The sequence below is a fragment of the Lissotriton helveticus genome, chromosome 1_1, assembly GCF_964261635.1.
Source record: "Lissotriton helveticus chromosome 1_1, aLisHel1.1, whole genome shotgun sequence".
Taxonomy (NCBI): Eukaryota; Metazoa; Chordata; class Amphibia; order Caudata; family Salamandridae; genus Lissotriton; species Lissotriton helveticus.
The window spans coordinates 960,355,507-960,382,167 of record NC_136057.1 but is presented as its reverse complement, the minus strand read 5'-3'; the positions used below and the strand labels follow the sequence as shown (position 1 = coordinate 960,382,167).

The 26,661-nt window shown below is 42.6% G+C and overlaps 1 protein-coding gene across 1 annotated transcript in view; it reads right to left on the bottom strand.

The window, feature by feature from the left end:
- The window catches only part of ITIH5 (inter-alpha-trypsin inhibitor heavy chain 5), a 295,211-nt gene that overhangs the window by 57,018 nt on the left and 211,532 nt on the right, over window positions 1–26,661 (bottom strand). Inside the window, exon 10 of the mRNA XM_078677098.1 lies at window positions 18,943–19,496. Within this exon, the coding sequence (XP_078533224.1) occupies window positions 18,943–19,496 (554 nt within the window). The remainder of the gene's footprint in view (window positions 1–18,942; window positions 19,497–26,661) is intronic.

Here is a 26,661-nt window from a genome sequence, read left to right as displayed (position 1 = left end):
TAGCGGTGATCCTCAGACAGGTGGCTGTGCCAGTAAACATCACGTGGCAGCATTGCTTGTGCCGTGAAAAGTCCCAGAAATCCCTTGAGGCGTCCTTACAAGCTCGTGACCTCACTGCACAATGGCCTCAATTCCGGCCACAGAACTGTTTATTGTAGATGACACGTCATCTGCTCCGGCTCCCAAATGGAAGGACTGGTTAAAGCGTCTCCAATTTTATTTTTGGGGCGCCTGCAGTAGAAAGGCAATGAGACCTCCCCTTGCAACTAGGAGGGAAGGATATTCACAAAATATACAAGACTTTGGTTGAGGTGTCACTCTAAGCATATCCAGCGTTACTCAGGCCTCTTAATGCGCATTTTGAGCCGATAGCGAATAGGGATTATACACTTTTCATATTCCATCAAGCCCACCAAGAGCTGGAAGAATCAATAGACAACTTTCACTGTCGGCTCAAAGAACTGGCAAAACCCTGCAGCTTTCATGACGAACAAGAAGAGATACGAGGTCAAAAAACGCAAGGCTGCTCATAAGCAAAACTGTGATAGACTGTTCTCCCGAAGTCGGGGAAATTGCTCCAGGGCATTTTGACCCTCGGACGGCCAAAAGCGCTATCTACAGGCAGAGCATCCCATATGGAAGCCGCCCTCCACCAACAAATTAAAACAGAGCCAGTTAATGGCACCCAAACATGCCGCATCCTGGTACCTCAGAAACGGCCTTGGGAAAAGTGCAAAGGATGAGGATATTGCAGTGGGGTACCCAGAAGTTAGCTGAATGCCTCGCTGGAGGAAAAAAATTATTCGCCTGTGGAAAATACAACCATTTCGCTAAGATCTGCCAATCGTCAAAGAACAGGTCCCAGAAGAAACCGTCCAGGCCATCACAAGCAGTCCCACCACACCAGAGGACATGGATGACGACATGGAAAAGTGCACTGTCCACACCATCTTTGTGGTTGGAGCAGTTCAATTGACTCGCAGCCCGCTCCCACAAATCCAACTTTAAATAGGGTCTCACAAGGTCACAGCAACCATTGATACAGGGGCATCTATTGAACTAATGTCAGCAAACACATACCACTTCCTAGCCAGACCCCGGGAAGTGGAAAAGGCGAGAGTCAGGAACTTCGCATACTGACAAGTACGTCCCAAACCCATGTGTGGGTGTCACAATTCGCCGTTGTCCCACATGGAGGCAAGTATTGACACCATCATCTAGGTGGCAGGTGGGGGACACAGCCTGCTGGTTAGTAGGCAGATAGAAGAGGCACTGGAACTGATTTTGTTCACCCTCAGAGTACAAGAGGAAGAACTGTCCACTATCCTCGAAGGATTTGTGGAACGATTCGAGGGCAGCAGCTGTCTCAGGGGAAAGAAGTGAAACTGCAGATTGACTGGTCCATTCAGCTGGCAGCCCTACGACACCGGCAGATCATGTTTCATCTCTGGCCAAAGGTTGAAAAAGAGGTGGAGAAGCTGGAACGTACAGGCATCATCTAGAAAGTGATGGGCCGGTTGTATTTCTATCTAGGACCCTAATTCATTATTCCTGATTTATGCCCTTGTATGGCTATAATAAATAATATCCTTATAAAGGCATAATAATCATATCCATATTTAGTAATAGCCCATGCAGTCCAAATACGGCAAGGCTACTTCCCTAGACTCCTAGAAAGTACAACGCGTTCTTTAAACAAACCAAACCTCCAGCAACCTGGGCAATCCCCATGCTTCTGTTTTGATTTGTCCTAGAACTCCTGCGAGCACTGAAAGAACGGCCAGTTCTTAGTGACATCTTTATTGACGTCATATGTCGAACCTTACGTCAAACTCGGCATCTTTCAGGTATAAATATACCAATGTTGCCTTAAGCAAACACACGGTGGTTTGGAGCAGAGCGGCTATCTACTTGCCCGAGAGCCCAGCTGATGCGAGAGCCCACGGACGCCGCCCCTCCCTTTTGACGCACTGAGAAAGACGCTGTCTTTTTCTCCAGCCGAGAAAATCCAGCTCCGGTGTTTCAAGCTGCCCTTGTGGGTTGCTGGGATATCGAGTCCTGAGAGAGAGATACCAAACCTCCTGCTTTCTATTACCCAGGTACGGAGCTGACTAAACCCTTGAGAGAATTCTTGATTCAGATTCCTTGGCAAAACCAAACATAACTTAAACTGCAACTTACTTACTCCTTCCCACGTATTAGGCTTAGGTCAGGTACACCGGGGTAGGCGTAGATTAGAAGCACCAGTTGAGTACGTTAGTCAATGCTTTTATGTATGTATATATTTTATCCATTTTAAGTATCATATGGCTAAGAAACCATATCAATGCTTTTACAGTATTATTTCATAATACTCCTTTTACGGTACGCACTTTACTTCATGTTAAGTATTGCAATTGTGGCAATTCATTTCTCTTGCATGAGAAAGAAGACTGCTCAATAAATAACACCTTTTATTGAAAACGCCCGTCTCTCTATTTCTCTGCACTCTGGTGAAACTAAGTATGCACGATTGACTGAGTAAAATAGCTGTTTATTGTTTTCACACGACTCTAGAGATACACTCTTTATTCTGAGGGAGCAAAGTTGTCATGTTTTATGGTTGTCAGAAGCTAATCCCTTCTTGTCTATCCAGGGAAGTTAAACTCCTCCTTGTTTACTCGAGAAAGTTTCTAGTGACCTCTGAGCTAGCTGGCAAAACTAATTAAGTCTAATATAGTCAGTAGAGACCTAGTCGACCTCAGTCCTACATCTAAACTGCTGTTTATATTATTCCAATGCGCAGAGCCTATTGGGAATATAGGAACTACACTACATGGCGCCCAACGTTTGGTAAGGCGATAATCTAACGCAAGACGCTAGAGTAACTCAGTCGTGCTTTTTCACACAGAACCCTTTTTTCCCGTAAAAACTCCAAAAGAAGTCTGGAGTGGGTAAAAGGTTAAAATCCGCCGGAACTTAGTGGGAAGAGATTCCTATGTATAGTTTTTGGTTTAGTCAACGTTGAAGGATACAGTGTTCCAAAATATTGTGCACCTAATCTTTGTTTCCCTTGAAACTTGATCTGCAACAAAACTTTCTATCAGTAAAATGGTGGAAAGTGAATACGAAAGGGAGACAGCTAGAATAGCAGCTCAACTCCTAGCGGAAGACACAAGTCTCCAAGAAAATGACCCGAATGTTATACTCATTCAGGCAAATATAAGAAGAACTATAACTATTAAACTTATAGAAAACGGACTGACATCACGAGGTGGTACAGTCATATTCGTGGTAGAGGCCCATAAATATCGGCAGACAGAGGTATTCTATTCATGGATACACTTTCCAGCAGCAAACACTGTAACAAAAGAATTCCACTATTACAAAATAGAGGAACCTCCGGATGAATACACTCCTTTCGAGGAGGTTGAAATCCCACTAAATTACCAACAGCATCTGCTCTGGTTTAAAGGCGCCCTAAAACATAAAAATCACATCACCAGGCTCGGTCCACTAGGTAGACCAGGAGCCACGTGGCCGGTTCTAGCCAGCTACACACCACACTCAGACATTGATAAAATGTCAGACCGGGAACTTTTAGGTCAGCTAAAACTATTAATTAAAATACATAGACAATTGGTCTAATATGTCATGAGGACTTCAACAGTCCAACCGGCAATACAAATTCCAGAGACCACCCCTCACCAGGGGAACACAAATAAAATCACACCACAAAATATACAATCAGCCATTGGCAAAGTACCTACAAAACGGGAACAAATTCCATTCTGGTTAGCTCAGAACATCACTCAAATAGAGGCAGTATTTCCTGATACTACACCTACTGAGAAACACAGAATACTGACTATCTGTCTTCCAGTGGGGATCGCACCACATGTGGAGGACTGTGACACTTGGGGCACAGTCTTTGCTTCGATTTACACAAAAACACATGGTGTTCCTTCCATGGCGGTTACACCAGACGTACTAGGACAGTTTCAAAATGAATACGGTCCAGAACCTGCTTTAACTCTGGGTATGAAATTACTGAAAGACTTCAAGCAGGTCTCGGCTATATTATTAGCCAACATAAAAGGAGAAGCAGCATCTGTGGCGATCCGGCAGAGATTGAAAGAAACAGATATAGCAGAACAACCATTTGAACTTGCCAGAATCATAGAAAAATCCTATGAAGAACTAGGTACAGATAGTTTGGGAGGGAAACCAGTCAAACCCAAACTACTTGAAAATCCTGAAAAAACATTTATTAAAAATAATCTAAACACTCCAAAAAAGAGTTGGGATGGAAATAAACAATCCACTCCCAAAGAAAAACGATTCCAGTCCAGAGGAAGGTCTCCTCAACGGAGAGATAGATCTCCGGACCAAGGAAACAAGTCTCCCCAGAGGAAGCCCTCTGAGAAAAGATACAACCTTAGAGGTAGGGATAATTTGAGAAAACCTGATAGATATCAAGATATTGATACACGTCCCTCTCGATCTTTTCAGACTTCCTCACAGAAATCGGAAAGAAGAGGATGGTCAGAACACAAAGAAGAGCACGTCAAGTCCAAAGACAATGAACCTGCTCATCAAAGTAAAAAATTACAATTTCCAAAGAAGAAGGTAGCTAGTATTAAAATAATTAAACATGCCGAGGATACTGAGGACACAACTGAAAAAAAGAGTGGGCCCAGACAATGCTAGACAGCGCAGCAGAAGAGACAATAGCTCGCAAGATCTTGATGAATCTTCTGGAGACAGTGGACACGAATGAATACATTCAAGTGGAAACTGCAGATACCAGAGTTAGCAAACCTCATAAAATATACAAAATAACATTACGTATAGAGGGGGACAAGACTAGGAAAGTAAGGGGTCTCTTTTGGGATAACCTTTCGAAAGGCTATGACATCCTGTTAGCTGAGAAAGACTGGCCACCAGAGTTTGTCAGGGAGTGCCCTCATGGCGAAGAAATGATTATGCCTGCCTTCTCAAATCATATTTCAACTCATAAAAAATCCATATATGCAAGAAAATGGGCAGTGGCCCAAGCTCCTGCATTATATAAAAATCATGTAGGATGGGATGAGGATTCTCCTCACCATAAAATCCAGTTAAAAAATCAACCCACTGCACAAAGGCAGTACCCAGTTAAACAAGAAGCTAAAAAACAAGTCAGGGAGATCTTAGATCAACTTGAATACCAGGGGGTGATTGAAACATGCACCTCACAAATGAACAATCCTTTGTTTCCTGTCTCCAAGCCAGACGATTCATATTGTCTAGTTTTGGACTACAGACACTTAAACTCCTGTCGCAAAACTTTTCCAGTACAAAACTCACACAGTGCAGCACTGAAGAATAACATCGTGCGCAAAAAAATATAAAACGACATTAGACATCTCTAATTGATTCTTTTGTCAAAACATTGCACCTGAAAGCAGGTATTTGACCGCTTTCTCAATAATGGGGTCTCAAAAACACTTCTGTCGACTCCCACAGGGATTCAAGAATAGCCTAGGATTATTCTCAGCAAGAGTAACAGAGTTACTACAAATATATGATGATGAAGCATTATCTTATGTCAATGACATCTATCTCACAGATGATGACCTGGAGACTCACTTGAAAAGAGTGAACACCATAATACTTGGTTTCGCAGCTGAGGGTTACAAATTCAACTGTAAAAAGTCACGAATTGCCCATCTAACTGTCCTGTTTTTAGGATATGAATTATCAAGTGAAGGCAAAAGCCTAGCAGACAACTTCTTAGAGAAGTGTGCTGTACTCCAAGCACCTAAAACGCTGAAGATACTAGGTTTCTGAATTTTGGAAGAACATACATTTTAAATTATGCGGAGAGGGTTAAACCTCTCTATGAATTAATAAAACCTGATTTCAAACCAATCAATTGGACTCAGAAACACACAGAAATTTTAAGATCATTGCAAACAGACATGTTAGCTAAAACAAAATTACAAACTCGCGAAAACGTACGCAACCTTGTAATCCGAGTCATCCCAGGAAGATGCGGATTCACGTACCTAACCTCTAATGAGGGAGAAACGGTACCAATAGCTTACAAATCACACTTGTACACACAAGCTGAAATGAAATTCAGTTCTACTGAAAAAATTTGAATAGCGGTTCAAACTGCTTGTAGCAAAAGAAAGAGCCCAAGCCCTAGGCAGAAGAATAACTGTTTTAACAGCAGAATCAGCCCTTGAGGCATTAACAAGCCCACGCAATTTGACTGCCATGGCATTAGATCCAAAATGGATACAATGGGAAAATTCTCTTGCTGCAGAAGACGTGAAGTACTATTTTGACCCGAAAATGAAAAAACTAGAAAATCTAGAATATGAAGAAGAATATCCTCTGCCAATCGAAATTCTGCCTCTCGAACAATACACATGTGTAATTTACATTGACAGATTTGCACAGCATTACGATGTAGAGGAAAAATCCGACAATGCAGCGTGCGCGATTGTTAAAGGTCGCTGGCGCTTTGGTAAATTCAGACCAATAGTGACAAAAACTGAATCACTAAGAAACTGTTCAACTCAGCGAGCTGAAATAAGATCTTTAAAAATGGCGCTTGAAAATGCCGATCGCGAATTCCCCACACTAATAGTGTGCGATTCGCATTACTGCGTAAAATCTTACAACAATGACTTGCCGAACTGGCTTCAAAACAATTACAAAGATGACACAGGTGCCACAATAAAGCATAAAAAGCTCTGGGAACAGGTAGTTCTTTTGCAGAAAGAACTACAAAGACTCACGTGATACATACACTGAGTCATCAACGTGATGCCGTTCACGTTGCAGGGAATTCATTGGCTCACAGAGCCACAGCGGAAGCAGCTCAACCGGCTTCCGTAGCAACAAAAAAAGTTCAGAAAAATACATAGACGGAGAAACTATGCTGGCGGTAAAAGCATCTTTAAAAGGCGACTATGCAGCATTTCCTCTGAACTATCCACTCAGTAATACATACATAATTGATGCAAACTCCGTTCCTTTTGCTCAAATCCCTGGAGTGGGGGATAGAGTAATTCCAAACACGAACAGGAGAGTCTTTTTAATAGCAGACGCACACATGGGATTGGGTCTAAGGCACCGAGAGATCAAGGAATCTCAGAAAGAATTACAATCAGAATACTGGTGGCCCGGGATGAGCCTGCAACATTACAAATTTGCAATGGGCTTTCTAAACTGCAATAGAGATCGCAGTAGCAAACCAACCGGAGTATTGCCAGGACCCTTTTATTAGAAAGCAAAAGGCTATCTATACGCGAAAATCCAGCAGGAAAAATGCGTCCCATAAATATTTAAGACTAGATTCACTTAAAATGCAGACACCAGCACTCGGCTGACGCCAGAACTGTTATAAAAGATTTGCGAGTCTTTATCGGCACATACGCAATTGGCATGCTACATTCTGACCAGGGTCCTGCGTTTAGCTCTAGGGCTTACAAGGAGGCCATGGCCAGCATGGGCATTGCATTGCGGTACTCTTGTCCCTTCCATCCTGAGGGAAATGCGGTAGTGGAAAGAAAAAACCGGGACATAAAGCAATCTATAACGGCGAGGGTATTAGGTTTGGGTGATGGGTGGGTCAAACATTTAACAAGTGTCCAACGTAGTCTTAATAATCTGCCAAGAAATTCTCTAAAAGGTCTCAGTCCGTACGAACTATTGTTCGGTACTAGAATGTATATTCAGGATCTTGATAGTCACACTTCAGTGGTAGAAGAAAAATGCTTTGATATCAAAGACCGTTTGGCTGTTTTACAGGACTTAAATGAAACAAGACGAAACCTGAGTAACATAAAGTTAAAACAACAGCCAACAGCCACTGAAGAAAAACCACCTGTCCCAGCAAGACCTGTCTGGATTCCAAAGATTGGGGATCTGGTCAGAGAGAAGATCGCGGTGAAGAAGGAATTTGGGCCTTCTTACAGAAAAGCAGTACCTGTCTTAGCTGTCAGCAGAACAAGATCAGTTGTACTACCGCCCTTGCTGGTAAAAAGGAGAACCGAGTTGTATCCATCGACCTGGTAAAACCACAATCATGTGGCCAATAATAAGTAGTAGGCCCAGTGGACTCCCAAGAAATAGCAGAATACCAAAATTTGCTACAATCCAAGAGGTTCAAACTGAGATACTAATCACATTTGATAAACCTGCAGTGAATAAAAAAGGACTATGTAACAAAGCCAGCAAACTTGTGCCTCTTGAAACCCAAATTGCAACAGTTCGTCAAGAAACACCAGTCTACAACGATGTAACCTCAGACTATGCTAGTGAAACAAAGAAAAATCCAAAAGCAAATAAAAACCCGGAAGCAATTCCAACAATTGACAGAACTGTATCTGGCTACTTCATCAATTTCGATGACTTTTCTGATGATCCAAGTGAACACGAAGAAACGCCAGCAACAAAAACATTCAAAGACAAAGTAACTGAACTCTTTCATCAACTCAAAGAAACCTATCTGATTTCTCCATGGATTGAATTTTGGATTGTGTTAGGTGTACTTTTCCTCCTGCTTTGGCTCATCATGGTTCTATGTTTAGGAAAATTAATTGAAGGAAAATACAGTACAATGGACACAGCAAGTCAGAACATCAACTTGGTCCTAAAGCCTCACAAGTCATCTCACATCGAAAAAAGAGAACTATCATCAGTGAACGTCACAGCCAATCCAATACCCGGTGGGGTAGCATGGGACAGAACTGAGTATAACATTTTTGGCCCGATTGAGCTCTTGAAATATCCAAACCAGTTTAAGGTTTCATTAAGTGACTTTGTAAAACCAAGTACTTTCGCTGATGATTGGGACTTTGAAAATATTAACAATATGATGTCAGATTAAGTAATGTCAGCAAAATTTACAGAACATGATTACTTACAGGGTTCATCAAATTATGAAGAAATGTATTGCTATAATCATTTTGGTCATCACTATTTGTATAAATAAGCACAGCCTAGAAATCTTTATAATTATAACCAATGGGAAGATTGTGCAACACCGCCTAAAAGCAGCTCGAAAACATTTTATGAGAAATTCCCAAACTTCTCAGGGTTTAACACAAGTGATGCAGAAACGTTTAATTTTAAAATATTAAATAAGACAGGAATGAAAACAATGTTGACAAATACTAAATTGATTTATTCTGAAACATTTTATGAAGAAATGACTACATTTGCTTTTGATTTTTGGAAAAACAACATTGAAACAAAAACCATCTGGGGTACAAAAGAATGGCAGGTCCAAGGTTTAGAAGCATTATTTAGAGCCTGCATGATCCCACAACAAATAATATTCTTGAACTACACCATTCAACAGACATCCTGTCTTGGCCTAGCCAAGATTAAAGACTTAAACAAACCGTCTATTCCGAAGCCTAAACCTGATAGTAATAGTACTACAGATGTGGAGATAGACGTATCCCATATTTTACACCAAAACAGAACAAATCCTGATTGGAAAAAATGGTTGATCTGGCCCACAGACACAAATAACTGTCAAGATAGATTCCTGAACAAAATACAGGGGTTAAAACTAAACAGGCCAGACCCTAGATACTCCCAGAGACAACATCCAGGGATAGTTACAAGATACAGTGTAGGGAAACTATGCCTCGAATGGCTACAGAAATCCACACTGGCTGAAATTAAGCAACACTTGACTTTACTTAAAGACGGTGCTGACTTGCGTGATTTCATACTGGGACCACGCAAACAGCGTCATAAACGTTTCATAGCGGCCGGTATATACGCTGCGTACAACGAAGCTTGGAAAGTAATGCAAATTGAAACAGCAGAAAAAATACGAGAAATTCATTGTATTCATTTGGAAAAATCACTTTCTGTTGTGGACAATGGGTTAATGACACTGTCCTCCAGAATATATTCACTGGACAGCATTGTATCATCTGCTATTGATATAATAGAGCAGGACTTACTAATGTTACAACATGGTCAGTCCCAATTACGTTCTATTATACAGCTTGGCTGGACGTTGCAAAATCTGCGTTCAGGCTACTTGCCATGGCGTTTAATCAACGTAACGTCATTATTCTATATCTTTAACCTTACTGATAAACAAATCAGTTTGGCACAAAAAGGAGCAGACTATACGATTCTGAGCATTGAAAAACTTGAGAGATTACCATTGACAATGTCAGAAAGACCTGTCATTGAATGGATAATACACTGCATAATTACAATTCCAATAACAACTTTCCAGTTTAAATATTGCCAAGAGTATATACCAGCGGGCCAGTATGAAAGGTTGGGTAAAGGCTACATCAAGTCAACATGGAAATTACCTTATACACACAAATGTTATAATGAAAAGAAAAAGGAGATATTTCTTAGTGGTAACAATTGTAAAAAATCACTAAGCGGTACAATTCTGTGTCAAGGTATTAACTTGCATGGAGTATGCGAAGGGTCTTCAAATAACCTTTCATGTCACCTGCACGGCACTCCTGCAAAACAGATAGAGCCATTTTTCAGACAGCTTTCCAACGGCAGCTACGTTCTAATAAATGAACACAGCTGTTGTGGAATGGTGCCAGGAAAAGCCTATCTCGTGAGCGTTAGTTCCATGGTCACTTGCTGTATGCAAGTATTATATCCAAACAGCACTCCAGACATGGAGGCGGCAATATGGCCTTATTTGAATATCTCTTCTATTCGAATTGATACTGTAACGAAGCGGCTGCTCCATCGGAGTACTCACAATACCCCTCCCCTCTTGTTTGCCCTTCACAGCACGAACTTCCCTGGATGGACTACAGTGCACGCCCCTACGACGGTGAGGTGATCCACTGGCCCTTTAATTCCATGCACTTGGACGAGTGGGCGGAGCCTGATGACGAGACCGCCACGTCAAATGCGGAAGCAGGGAACAGCCGGGTGTGCTTGTTCACCCAGAGCGTAGAAGGAGACCGGAGAGAAAGATCGAGTGTGGAGCGGAGCGTAGTAGCAGAGGAGCCGAGCAGAGCAGTGGAGAAAGGGAGCAGAGTACGAACGGAGGAGGAGCGGAGAAAAGCTTGTCCGAAGAGGAAGAGAAGCCAGGAGGCCAACGATCCCTCGAGTCGCCCTGCCACTCACCCGGGGGAGGTGTGTGGCTTTCTCAGGTACGTGGGAGAGTTGCGGGTTGGTTCGGGAAATAGGAGCCTCCGCGTGACCTAAGATCCCCCTTCCCTTTTCTTGGTGCTGTTACCCTACCTTGTGCACAATTCCCTCACGGACGAGAGTGTGTGTGTCACGGGTTAAACTCCTCACTCCTTTTCCCCATTGCGTCGAGTATTACGGGACTATCCCCTGACAGTCTGTTTCTTTACTTTACGGTACCCGACGAGAGGCACCACGGAGGACGAAGACCACAGAGCAAGGAGGAGCCCCGGGGGTTTGAGGAGGAGCCAGTCCACCCCAGGGAAGATGAAGCGGACCAGCCGTAGCAGCTCTCCCAGGCATTCTCTTCACCTTAGGAAAACCTGCACAGACTACCTGTACACCTCAATAAAGCCTTCAATAACCAAAACCCGTATCTTGCCCATTCCTCCCGCCCGCGTTACAGATATTTTAAGCAGAATGAAATCCATTCTTTTACAAACAACTGTGCCTTTGACCTCGTCTAAAGAAACGTATAATCTGCAAGTCGCAAGGACAACAGCAGAGATACATTCCTTTTTATCAACAAATTGCCCCGTGCATTTCGTAGAAATGTTAAGCCAAATCTTAAACATGTCAGATACCAGTGGCATCGCACATGTATTTAAGACAATTTTTTCGGGACTGTTAACACCCTTTGAAACAGTTCTGGGCATCTTTCCCAATTTTGTCCATTCTGTCTTTGGCGGCCTACCTCTACTTTTGGGACTCGTAGCAGGAATTTTATTTTTGATTCTTCTGCTCCGATATGGCAAGCCAAGCCGCAGACAAGACTCCAGCAACGATGGAAGAAACGATCCTAGCAATACGCTACCGGGACCGCATAACTAAAGTCCTTGGATTAGCCCGGCAAAGAGATCTGAATATGACCTGGTTTCTTTCATTCAAACCAATCTGGCAAGATTGCATCTTACCTGTGCTTCGATGTATGCTATGTGGAGAAGAATGCGTGTTGGACGTCTGTCTTACACTACCATCAGCAGTACCAATGGATACAGATACCTTGCTCGGTCCTGTAACGGCTTATGCATCGTGTTGTCCCCAGCGGCTACCTATTCTGATGACGGCATTCATTGAGACTTCACCACTACGAGTATGTGGCAGTGGAGTACGAGATGAGAGCAGCATCACACAGGTACAACCTTCTGTGAGCATTGCTGATCCTGACATCGATGATAGCAATCATTCTCACACATGCACTGTTACAGCATTTTCAAACTTGGTCGAACTTTCACCTGATGTCGTAGACCAATTTTTTGCGAGTCTGTCTGAAATGATGTTTTCCCCAGAACAAAAAGAATAACTTTTAAAACAACGAGCACACAGCGTTCCCTGAACTCTGAATTCGGCCTTCAGCTTTGAAAAACAAAAGCTACTGAAAACAATTGGAACTATTTTTCCCCCTGAAAGCGAAATAAAAAATGTTTCACTTCCAAAATATTTACCCTTTCTTTGGCACAAAGTATTCTGCTTAAAGTAGAACTATTCTTAGAGAACAGAGCTTCTAATTTAGGAACTCTAGAGACAATATTTTACCTCAGCCTCTAGCACATGTACAGCATTTTGTATAAATATGTGATGGAATGGTCTCGAACTTTTTTTTCTGTATTCAGAGCCATTTCATGTGTAAATTTCGCAATTCATTCAGCTGATATATATATATGCATTTAACTGAATGATGGCACTGCTTAGTAAGCGTACAGTACCAATACTCATTTTCGTGTATTTACCATATACCATTTCAAATGTGATTATGTATTTTGGGGTGGGTTGGAAAACACACATGCATCATTATAGGTTTACTATTGCTTAGTTTTAGTAATGATAGACATTAGATCGTGGAGTGGGTGTTGTATTTCTATCTAGGACCCTAATTCGATATTCCTGGCTTATGCCCTTGTATGGCTATAATAAATAATAACCTTATAAAGGCATAAGAATCATATCCATATTTAGTAATAGCCCATGCAGTCCAAATACGGCAGGGCTACTTCCCTAGACTCCTAGAAAGTACAACGCGTTCTTTAAACAAACCAAACCTCATCAACCTGGGAAATCCCCATGCTTCTGTTTTGATTTGTCCTAGAACTCCTGCGAGCACTGAAAGAACGGCCAGTTCTTAGTGACATCTTTATTGACGTCTTATGTCCAACCTTACGTCAAACCCGGCACCTTTCAGGTATAAATATACCAATGTTGCCTTAAGCAAACACACGGTGGTTTGGAGCAGAGCGGCTGTCTACTTGCCGGAGAGCCCAGCTGATACGAGAGCCCACAGACGCCGCCCCTCCCTTTTGACGCACTGAGAAAGACGCTGTCTTTTTCTCCAGCCGAGAAAATCCAGCTCCGGTGTTTCCAGCCGCCCTTGCGGGTTGCTGGGATATCGAGTTCTGAGAGAGAGATACCAGACCTCCTGCTTTCTATTACCCAAGTACGGAGTTGACTAAACCCTTGAGAGAATTCTTGATTCAGATTCCTTGGCAAAACCCAACTTAACTTAAACTGCAGTTTACTTACTCCTTCCCACGTATTAGGCTTAGGTCAGGTACACCGGGGTAGGCGTAGATTAGAAGCACCAGTTGAGTACGTTAGTCAATGTTTTTATGTATGTATATATTTTATCCATTTTTAAGTATCATATGGCTAAGAAACCATATCAATGCTTTTACAGTATTATTTCATAATACTCCTTTTACTGTACGCACTTTACTTCATGTTAAGTATTGCAATTGTGGCAATTCATTTCTCTTGCATGAGAAAGAAGACTGCTCAATAAATACCACCTTTTATTGAAAACGCCCGTCTCTCTATTTCTCTGATCTCTGGTGAAACTAAGTATGCACGATTGACTGAGTAAAATAGCTGTTTATTGTTTTCACACGACTCTAGAGATACACTCTTTATTCTGAGGGAGCAAAGTTGTCATGTTTTATGGTTGTCAGAAGCTAATCCCTTCTTGTCTATCCAGGGAAGTTAAACTCCTCCTTGTTTACTCGAGAAAGTTTCTAGTGCCCTCTGAGCTAGCTGGCAAAACTAATTAAGTCTAATATAGTCAGTAGAGACCTAGTCGACCTCAGTCCTACGTCTAAACTGCTGTTTATATTATTCCAATGCGCAGAGCCTATTGGGAATATAGGAACTACACTACAGGCCCCAGCCCCCGTGGGTCTCACCAATTGTAATTGCAAAAAATCAGAGACAGCCCGGGGAGGTCAGCATCTATGTAGACATGTGACTTCCTAACATCGCCATCAAATGAGAACACCATCTAACTCCTACAGTAGGCAACATCCTGGGAGAGCTCAGTGGAGCAAAGTGGTTCTCAAAAGGCGACCTTCGCTCAGGTTACCATCAGCTACCACTGCACCCTAAGTGAATGTATATCATCACCTTCTCAACTCATGTCAGACTGTGTTGGTATCGCTGCCTTAACTTTGGCATATCCAGTGCCGCTGAAGTCTGCCAGAACACCATCCAGGAAATGCTCAGTGGTTTACCAGGAGTCATCAATGTCACTGGTGACATTCTAATACATGCTAAGATGGTGACGGAACATGACAAACACCTCCGCGGAGTCCTCCAGAGACACAAGGACTCTGGGCTAACTCTCCATCAAGAGAAATGTGAATTTCTGAAATGACTAATCTGTTTCTTTGGGTATACCTTCTCAGATGACAGGGTATCACCAGACCCAGAAAAGGTACTAGATGTACAGGAAGCCCCAGCGTTCACTGTCCCACAAGTGCAGAGCTTCCTTGGTATGGTGAATTATTGCGGGAGGTTAATCCCAGACCTCACGGGCCTCACCCAACCCCTTCACAAACTCACCAAGACAAACTCTGCCTGGGGTGCAGAGCAGGAAAGCGCATCTCATAAGACTAAAGAAGATCGGTCCGCGAACACCACTCTGTCCTACTTTGATTCACAGAAACCAACAAACATCACAGTGGATGCCAGCCCAAAAGGGCTCGGGACTGTTCTCACATCATCAACAGCAACATGGAGGTGGACTCCCGTCAAATAGGCCAGCCAGTCCCCTACTGAGACAGAACAGCGCTACTCCCAAATCGAGAGGGAAGTAATTGCCATACATGGGGAATGCAGGCATTTTCATTTTTATGTGTATGTTTCAATGGACCATAAACCCCTGGTGCCCCTATTCCAAGGATCTGATTCCAAGCCACCACCTTGTACTGAGAAATGGATGCTTCAGTTACAGGAATACGACTGCTGGTTCGAATACCGGCCTGGTGTCACCAATTCAGCAGACTTCCTCTTTAGCAAACCTCATGCAGCAACCCTAAAGAAGCCCGGGAGGCAGAGGAGACAGAAGAGTACGTCTGATACATTGTGGAGCGGTCCCTGCCACTCCCCTTAACACTTGACACCCTCCAGCAGGCCACCCAGGAAGATGAGTGCCTCCAAATGGCACTAACTGCAATCTGGTCAGGAGAATAGAAAGCCCTGAAAACGCAACTGTCACAGAGGACCCTTGAAGCCAAGAGGGTCAAAGAATCTCTATTCAACATTCTCCAAGAGCTCTCAACAGATGCAAGTAGGTGCTTGCTCAGAGGACTGCGCCTATCCAAGTAGCCTCACCAATTGAGCCAAGCAACCAGCCCACCATGGCAACCAGGGGTTAGTCAAGTCCAAAAATAGACTCTGCACCAAAGTATGGTTCCTTAGCATGGGCGAGATGGTGGAAACAATGGTAAGGTCCCGCCCATGAGGCCAAGTATCTGGGTCCATAGAGACCCTTGCCCGGTGCTCACAGAAGCAAGTCCTCAGCAGCAATGGGAGTGCACCACCCTGGATTTTGTCCACCTAACGGATGGAAAATATGCACTAGTCATGATTGACGATTTCACCAAATACCCGGAGTTAGAGCCCGTTGGGTGTCAAACATCCTCCGTCACTACAAATATAGAAAAAATAATTGCCACGCAGGGCCTCATGAGGGAGATGCAGACAGACAATGGACCGCCTTTCCAAGGCCAGGAATTCTCTGAATACCTCTGATCCTGGGGCATCAAACATCGGCAGGTATCACCATGCTGGCCACAGGCTAATGGAGAGGTGGAGGGGTTATTGCGCACCTTGAATAAGGTGATCCCCATTGCTCATGCTGACCAACAACCAATGAAGAGAGCAATTTATGGATTCTTATGTGAATATAGACTAACACTACACTCAACCACCAGCCAATCTCCAGGGCATGCTAGCATGAGGCATGTCCTCAGTGATATCATTACTGTTCACCCGGAATGATCCCAGACCCCATTGTCGAAGAAAGAGTTCTCAGCGGAAAAGTAGCGACCAATCAGCGAGCGTTGAGCTTAGATTTCTGACATCCAACCGCAAATTCCAGTTACCTTTTGAGCGTCAACCATGGTATGTAGTGCAGCTCCATGGTACTATGATAACTGTCTGAACAGGGGATGAAGAGCTCACTCACAATACCTCTTTCTTCAAAAAGGTCAACTGGACACCCTGTGAAACTACTGACCTAATATCAGATACTGATCCTTTGCCAGAGACTGTAGATGGGGTGCCCTCATCGCCTGTAGCCCCGATCCTGAGAGAGGTTTCTTAGGATCCTAAGGAGACTCAGTCAGACCCCACCCTAGCAGAAAGAGCTCCAAACAGTGTAGAGGCATCAGTACCCTCCACTGGAGGTATCATTTGCAAACCATCCTAGCGCCATCTACCTGCCTGAAGAACTTCCTGATCTGAGGACCCGATGACACCAGAAGCTGGGCAACAGACAATGGACTGTGACCCAAGGCGTGGTAACATTATGTATTCTCAATGTGTGATGCCATGTAAAAAGAAAAGGTTATTGTTATGTTTCATTAAAGTTAGGGCGGAGTGTACAGTTTTACCTCACTGTACATAGTGGGGTGGTCTTGAAAGTATCACCCACGCACGAGTGAGTGTTGGTTCAGTCTTGCCTCAGCATGCAGCATGAATGAAAGTGCGAGACAAAAGGAGTTAGTCAGGAGCCAGCCCTAAACTAAGTAATGTCTCTATGTTGTCATTATCCATAAGAGTGGCATGCCCATCAAGACCAACAAGGGCCAATATCACTGCTGCCAAGTGGCAGTAGTCCACCCACACCCCTTGCCTGCAGTCAAAATGTTTTCCTGCAGCTACTAAGAGCCACTAAAGATGCCCCTTTTCTTCAAACTCTCAACATTTAAGAAAACATTTCTGAAGGTGCAAGTTTTGACCCCCTAGTTCTATCTTCACAACACCATCCTCAGTACAGCAATCTACTGCTTAGCTTTTTATGCCTCATATTCACCAGTGGCAATAAAATCATCATCATCTTTGCTTCTCATATCACATATTTTAAACTGTAAGTGGCCAACTGCTAGGTCACTATTTTGCATTAGATGGCACTTTGTTATACTGAGGTCTTCTCAAACTACAATTAAACAATCCTGTACACACTGAGCTCCCTTAAAAACTGAGGTCCCATGTGCTTGGGATGGAAAGAATAGGCTGTAATGAACTAGGAAGTATCAAATATATTCCTATGGCTTGTTCTTTTCCTTCTGAAAACAAACTACAAAGTTTTCTATGATGAGTGTTGATTAAAGTACTTTTGAAATGTTCTATAGATATCCTAATTACACCACTGTTTTTTTGAAAAGCCTAAGATTTTAGGACCAGATTTATCATTCCTTCATACAATGCAGCAACACAATTTACTGTGCGCAGCGTGAAAGAGAGAGAGCAGAAATATGCCATATCTCTCAAGATATGGCGCATTCCTGTTCTCAGCCTATGCTGGTGCACAATGTGCTGCCTAGTGTCAATGCAGGCATCCTTGCGCCATGGTGCTAGGGTACCTGTATTGCAGGCAGGATTGTTTTTGTGCAGAAAGGGATACTTTTCTGCACAAAAACAATCCTCTGAGGCTTTTTCCTCCTTTTAAGTGCTCTGCTCAAAGCAGCACACTTAGAAAGAGGAAACAGCTAGAAGAAATAAAGTTATTTCTTCCTGTTGCACCTTCCCTGGGTAAGCGTTGCATTTTGACACACTTCCAGGTTTACCAGTATTGGCAAATTTGGATATATGCCAAAATCAATCAGTGGGTGCATGTGAGCACCCATGCTCCACCCATGGATTGCCTTCCCAGGGCAGAGTAATGCAAGGTAGTGGCTTGCACTGCCTTGTTACTCCATATTTACCAAGCAATGCAGGGCCACGCAATGTTGCCTTGCGTTGCTTGGAAAACCTAACTTAGGTATTGTGTTGCCCTTGCAACACCATGATTGACACAAGTAAAATGCAATACCATGATAAATATGCCCCTCTGTGAGTACAAATGAATGTCAAGTACAAGAAGAAGGTACATTTTACAATGCGGTCACTCTCTTCTTTGCTAACTGCTGCCTTGTTGTTTGGAAAAATCGATTGATGAGGTTTGCCGCACAGAATTAACTTTTGGACATTCTTGGCTATGAGGTGTCTTCCCACTGAAAAACAGATGTTTATAATTTCATTACATTTTCCACAATGGATGGAAGTCTTCTTTCTTTCAAACGTACCCAAAAAAGTGTTTATCACCTTGATTCTATTGTGTGTGTATGCAGAATTATTAATTAATGTTGTGAATTGTGACATAAGGTGTGTTACAAATATCGGTGTCCCTTTCACACATTCACACTATAACTAGATTGTTGTTCCCCAAGTACTTTCCCCTCTTCTGTACCCCCACATCCTCGATTGACTTTACCCTAAATAAAGATTGCATACCTGTTTTTGTCTTCTGTCCTTGCAAATCCATTAGTCCTTCTCCAATCCCTTCAGTGGAAAGACTAGCGGAGTCATTCCTAGGATTATCTGCCTGGTACTCAATATCCTTTACCTTCAGGCGAGTGAATGGAGTCACAAAGTTAAATCTCAGTGCCAGCTTCCTAGCTTTTTCCATCAAATCTACTTTCTCCTTCACATCATTGCTCTTCAACCAAGAGGAGAGCAGCTCCTTGAGGGTTAGATACCCCCATATTCTTTCCACATGCTCACTGTCCTTTGTACCACTGTCAGCATCAACAGAATCTTTTTTCATGCCATTCTCTGGCTGGCTAATAGGCACATCTGTTTCCAGAATTACATACTTATTGCTGTTACTGGCTGTGATTCCAACATGCAAGCTTTCTCTGGACTTGTCGACTATTTTTCCAGCAACAACTATTTCAGATCCATTAAAATAATTTGGAAAGAGATTCTGAGTGACATCCTCCACAGCAGCCTCAGGATACTCAATGCGGATATCTGACAACAGTGGTGTTCCAATTTCATCGTAGAACCTGAAAATAAATTGAAAATTGAAGTGTCAGACCACAGACACAGAACCTATTCTTCCTTAGTGTGTCTCAAGATATTATTGACATAAAAAGTGGATAGAGGTATTTTGCCCTTTAATCTGTGTACTATGGTTGTGATTCAGCGGATTCACATTTTGTCCCCTGATTGACACAATAAATTACTTTTCTTTCTTGTATTGACACCATGGATTAATCCTGCGTTCTTTCTTTACTGAGAGGGTTATAAATCACTATTCCGATCCTAACTTTTGAAATGTATGTTGTCTATACTTTGAAAAAGGGTATTATCTCAAAGCTTATTCCTTTACTGTGGTGTTTCCTGAGTCTTTTGAGTTTTTTCAGTTTTTACCAATCATTTCTAATCAACTAGCTCTTCGTCGACATTTGCCTCCATTTATAATTAAACCATTGTCAAGATTTCCCGTCTCTCTTTTTGTTCAGTTTGTTCCTTCAAAAGCACACTTTCACATTATCTGAACTTCATCAAAAAGTGTGAGTTCTGTTACTTCATTCATCAAATCGCTTTCCATGACTGAGCTCCTTTTTAGCCTGCCCGTTCAACACCTCACTCCTTTATGGTCTGTTATCCTTGTTATCCTTATGCCTCTGTCTGTAATCTTGATGTCTATTTTAACCTTTCACCCTTCCTTTCAGCACGCATTGCATATATTGATAACGTTTATAAGGAGCCCCTTTCATCATTTGATTCTTTTTTTGGAAGGAGTTTTATATAGCGCAAACTCCACCCAAAGGTATCAGAGCTCTTCACATGAACCCCAATTACATTACAGATGGACACATTCAGTTTGGTTAGGCATAGGGATATTGAATGATTTGCCCATAATCACAGGATGTTGAGCGTCCCTGCCGAAACCCCAACTCAGTTCCCCCACTTCGAGGTTGACCGCTCTAGCTGTTACGCCACATCCTCTTCCTCTTACTCTTCCATCAAACAGTTAATTCAAACCTTGATCCAAGACTTTGATCCTATCACAGATCCTATCTCTGATCAATTACCAATTCTATGGTTTTACCACTATTCCTATTCAAGATACCCATTAAAACTGAATTGTTAAAAACATGTTTTGCCAATTCACCATTGTAATCCCTTTGGAAGTAAGTGGATTGATGGTCCTCTACTTATCCCACTGGACTGTACCATCCCATTGTTGACTTCTACTATTTACTATTTATTGATACCTGTCTAGTAACACTTTGCCATTATCATAAGACAAGAACTAGTACTCTGCAATACACCTACATAAATATGCTAAATTTTATTCAGCAGATGATGGGTTTTCTGTGGCGCGCCTCCTAATGACCTTCCATTTCACTTAATGGTGTTTACCTTAGATACCATATTTGCTCTTAATTTCTCTTCATGTTCATTTTCATCATTTAAGTATGGTCTTCACCACTGTCTTTCTTCTCTTTTCAATTATTTGCCAACATACTGTTTTTTTTCAACCTCACACAGTTATATTGTTGCTCCTCTTCTTCTTGAGCTGAATCTCACTTTCACTCTTTATCTTATATTATTTAATATTTGAGTACTTGTGTCCCCGGAATCACTCTGACTGTCTTGTTTGAACTCAATACACTCATCCAAAAAACTATCTGCTGGTCTTGGGCTTTTCTGGCAGATAAATGTCTCAGTCTTTTGTAATACACATGTAAAAGTTCTGTCACTTCTTGCTTCCATTTTCCCCTGTATACTAGCTGTCTTTTAGCTTGTAGATGCGTTTTCCAATCAAAAGAGATCTCTGAAAAAAATATGTCCTGATTCTTAACGAAACAGAATAGGATTTAGGTCTTAAAAATACATTCTAATATTTTTCCACGACATGATTTCCCTGTGCATGAGAGCACTAAGAGGTTACATTTCTGTCTCAAACAACGCTTCCAACTAGTTTACCCAGCAAACATAAAGAGTCACCTTTTCCTCAACACCCACAGTACTTAGACAAATGCCAGAGAGCAAATGGTACTCTAGAAGGGTTTTGGTGCTATGTCAACACTCATAGAAAAATAGTCTGAATTTAACCAGGGTCATTGGAACTATGGGCCAGATGTAGGAGCCAAAATACCGGTCGGTAACGGCCGAATTCGGCCGTTACCGACCGGTATTTGGGTTTTCAGATGTAGGGGCATATATTTTACAGAATCGGTAAATTTACCGAATCGGTAAATTTACCGATTCTGTAAAATACCGAATTGGTATTTTTACCGATTCGGTATTTCCAAATGTAGGTGGCACTCCTGAGAGTGCCACAGGCCTTACAGATTCGGTATTTTACCACCCAATCCAATTGGGTGGTAAAATACCGAATCCAGGTGTGCATGCACATGTGTGCATGCACACCTATGCCATGTGACACACAGACATGCCCTTAGGGCATGTCTGTGTGCCACTTGGCACACATACCTGTATTTAGGGTGCTAGAGGGTGTCAAAGTGACACCCCCTGTACCCTTTCAGGATTCGGTATTTACCGAATCGGTAAATACCGATTCGGTATTGCCCATTGATTCCTATGGGCTTCAAGGCCCATAGGAATCAATGGGCATTACCGATTCGGTATTTACCGATTCGGTAAATACCGATTCATACCGATTCGGTAAATTTAAAAAGAAATTTACCTACATCTCAGTACTTCTATTTTACCGATTCATAAATACAGAATCGGTAAAATTCGGTATTTATGAATTTATGAATAGAATTACCTACATCTGGCCCTATGTAATTTGGTAGCTGCAGCATTTTCTACATAATTATGGATTTCCCACACTTGTCAGATAATTCATCGTCTGCCGCATAATCTGCAGATTGTTACAAAAAAAATCATTCTAGCTCAAATTAATCCACCGTTACTAAAAACGCAGAGACACGTGTGCCACCTAGTGAAATGCCCTTTGAAAAAGTTGTCTGGACATATTTCCTCTGCTTATTACTATCTTTGAGTTACAAACTGGTGCCAGTGAGGTAAAACCTATGCAAAGAGAGTCTTAATAAGCGAAAAAAAATGAGAAAATAATGAAGTCATTTGCCTTTTCTTGACAGATAATTTAGTCACTGCAGCTGCATAATTCCAGTGGCCTTGAATATGACATTAGATATCAACTAACACAATGCTGATTTTCCTGCTTGTACTTCTAAAGCAAAGCCATCTCCCCAGTGGCCCAACCAATGTTGTTTACTTTGAACTTTGCATTATGGCTAGTATGAGTCCAAAGCATAATAATTATTGCTAATGACCCATTCTATTCCACTGCCAGATGTCCTCAAGCTCGTTGAAGCACTCACTGTGCTTGTTTCCTGGGAAGGTCACAAGAACTCTTCATCCTAGAATCGTGTATTGCACAATTCTCAACTATTGGGGCCTTCCACTCTGTCCAAGAAGTTATTAATTTGTTTATTTAGTTAGTTACTTGTGTGTGTGAGTGTTTTATTTTCAGGGTGTTATTAAAAGCGCTAAACACATTGCTTTGTGGCCACTGAGCGGTTCTGTTTTAGTCCAGTTGATTGGAGTATGGGTTTTCGCTTAATGTAAGAGGGGTAAACATGGCCATGCCAGGCATGTTATGTTATGTTATGTTATGTTATGTTATGTTATGTTATGTTATATGCTCTTTTATAGTGCACGACTCACCCTGGGGCATCTTGGTGTTGCCTAGAAAAAGCCAATAGCGGAGGGTCATGTCAACGGCTATTTTAAAAACAGGAAGGCTTTTAGTTGTTTCATATGTAGGCATATGTAATGACTTCAGATGAAGACAATGCACTCTAAGACAGTGATTATGGGAGGAAATAATACTGAAGTTCACCACTTTTTGATGGAGATAATGTATTCAACTTCACTAAATTAGATTTGGATTGGTTTAGTTTATTTATGAGGAAGGAAATATTAATATCAAATTCATTATTTGCATCAGAAAAATATGCATTCTCAATACTTTTGAAATTGTAGCCAATATCCAGCCTCTCAGCTGCATGGTGTGGAGGGATGCCCTGTCTCTCACTCCAACCCACCTCCTTGCTTGTCCCTGAATCAAGGAACCGTTAGAAGGGGGGAGTACTCAAGTTTTCATTGGGAAACCTCAATTTTGATGACAATTTGAATCCTGACGCTTCTGTATGTGTTTCTTTTTGCATTGATTCCTAGGGGAAATCAATTGATACTGGGCATAATGGGCTATGTGGTGTGTGCATTTTCATTGGGTAGGAATCTGTAATAAATATTGTAAATGGTGACAGGTAGTGGGGGCAAGTTTGGCAACTGAGTAAGCAGTGGAGTCCCTTACACACACCACACATTTCAAGTAACATGAGCATCTCCTTTGCTACATTTCTTGTAAGACGAGTATTTACAATGCAATGGTCTCGTCTTTGTTAAAGTTAGAGCTATTGGCATTGCAAATGGCATTTTTTTCATTTTTTTTTTAAACATAAATAAATGGTATTGTCATTTACAATGGCAATAGGTGAGCATTAGAGAGTAGTAGAGAGTATTAGCAGTGATTAATGGTTAGTAGAGAGTGATTAGTTTATTAATAGAGAGTATACTTGTATAGAGTAGAGTAGGAGTGAGTTGTAGGCAATAGTAGTTAGTGAGTAGTGTAGATTAGTAGAGAGTAGTATAGAGTAAGTAGTAGATAGTGTGTAAAGAGCGTGTAGGAGTTAGCGAGTAGTAGAGACAGAGTAGTAGTGAGTAATGAAAAGTACTATATAGAAATAGATGTAGTGTTGTGAGTCGTAGATAGTATATGGAATAGTATGTCTATTTAGTAGAGTGAATAGTGAATGACTTTTAAAATAGAGTATATATTAGAGAGCAGTAGTTAGTTAGTACTTTTGAGTATTAGAGTGTAGTAGAGAATAGTAGAGTAGTAGAGAGTGAGTATAAAATTGTGGATAGTGTAATTGAATGAGTTGTGAGGAGTGTGACTTGTATGTAGTAGAGAGTAGTTAGAGGGTGTATTAGAGTGTGATTAGTAGAGTGAGTAGTAGAGTGTGAATTGAGAGCATTAGAGAGTAGTAGAGATTGAGTAAAGTGTGAGTAGCCCCACACACACACACACAGCCCCACACACAGACACAGAGCCCCACACACAGACAGAGCCCCCCACACACACAGAGCCCCACACACAGACACAGAGCCCACACACAGAGCCCCACACACAGACACAGAGCCACACACACAGACACAGAACCACACACACACACAGCACCTGCCAAGAGTCGTCGTCTCGTTCCTGGTGACATTTCATGCTTCAGCCATCGCGGTGCCATTGATTATTTGTTCTGCCCAGTAATAATGTTCGGTAAAGCATCCTTAATTAGGACAACTCTGCAAGTGTAGCATGCACAGTGGAGCTGGTTTCAAGGCTGCCACCAGCAATCACTTAGAGGCACGGAGCGTGATAAAACACACGAAAACACGAAAACAATGGCCACAAAAGTTGTTTTTTTAGGACAGCAATCTTGGCAAGCATTTTTGAACTGCTGATCCCCAGGAGTGATGCAAATGTAAATACCGCAGACAAGTTACAGTACCTTGGATGCAGACGAGCAGAGACAGGCAGTTGCTTCTTTCCATCCTCATCACTGCAGGCTGAGCCTCTGTCCTGCGGGAATGAGGCGTGGATGCGCGCCGGCGTGTCTTCAGGTCTGTGATTATAAAAAGTCAGCCTTGAGCCCTCGGCGGAGCTCGGAGGGGACCAGTGGTGACCGCTCAGCTGTGGCAGTGTCGGCAGCGCGTCTCTGCTCTGCTGCTCTGTGTATGGGCTGAGAGCGGGCTCGGATCGACGTGCGCCCAGGCCCACGTATGGGACGTGGTAAGAGCCGCAGCTGCGCTATGGGCACGCCCGGAGACGGTGAACGGCTGCCGACAGTAGAGGCCAGTGGGGGAGCGGCGCTGAAGCGGGTTCTCTGGACAGAGACGATATTGCCCATGGCACGCCTAAACAGCGAGACGGGCTGCAGGAGTCTGTAAGCCCCGTCCTTTTCAAACTGGGGGCGTGTTTTTCTTTCTCCCCTCTTCTCCATTGGCTGGAATGTAAACAACAGGCGTGTTTTTGGCTGTTGTTTTTACATTTCGGCCAATGGAGAAGAGGGCAGAACAAAACTAAAAAACACGCCCCCCAATCCAAAAAGGACGGGGCTTAGATGGAAAGAATGACATCACTGAGACCTCTTCTCCAATGGCTGGCCGCCATTTATGGAATGGAGAAGAGGGGCGGGTTTTAACCTCGCTATTCAGTCATTAAATCTCGCCAGCGAGACTGCGCATGTGCGCAGCCTACGCTAGCCGAGACCTAATAAAGGAGTTCTCACATGTCAGCCTGATGAAATGATAACAAACCCAGCCTCAACCTGTAACCTCACCATGTATGCATTAGCATGCTACCAGTCAGTACTGAACACTAAAGGACAATGTATATGGATTGGCACACTGCTGATGAGAGTTACCAAATATTGCTGTGAACTCTCACTTTTAAAGCGTTTTATTGTCACCTTCATCTTTTTTAAGTCTATTTTCACCCAAAAGTATATTCCAGGTCAGTGAACGCTGAGAGAGCGAGGTTGACGAACAACCCTCTGGGTCTGTACAGACCATCTGAAGCAGTAGTGACCCCCCTGCCCCGGTCTGCTGGCATGCACCGATGTCTGTCTGTCCTGCCTGTGGAAGGCGGCTGGTGAGCAAAACTCTAATCCTGATATGAATGAAGATCATGCGTAACAGTGGTGCTTCAGAGGTGCTAGGCATGCTACTTGCTTATACTTCAGGTGGGAACATGCAGGCTGACAAACTGAGACACTTCTGATGCGCACTGCACACTGAGGGCACTGTATGTGGCATGTCAAGCACTGAGCCCTGTAGAACACTGAGTATGGATAGGCACTCTAGTGAGTAGCACTGAACCCAAAAGAGTGATGGGCACATGATTGTGATAGCAATGTATGCAGGCGGGGGCCGGGTACTATAGACATTGAATATTGATGTGCATTACATACTGACGGTTCCTTATTTATGTATTTATTAAAAGTCCAAGACTGCTGTTCATTGCTTGGCACTCTGCTCTTGGTCATTTAGCTCAACTGAACAATGACAACAGGTGGGAACTAAATAATGATGGGCTGTGGGCAA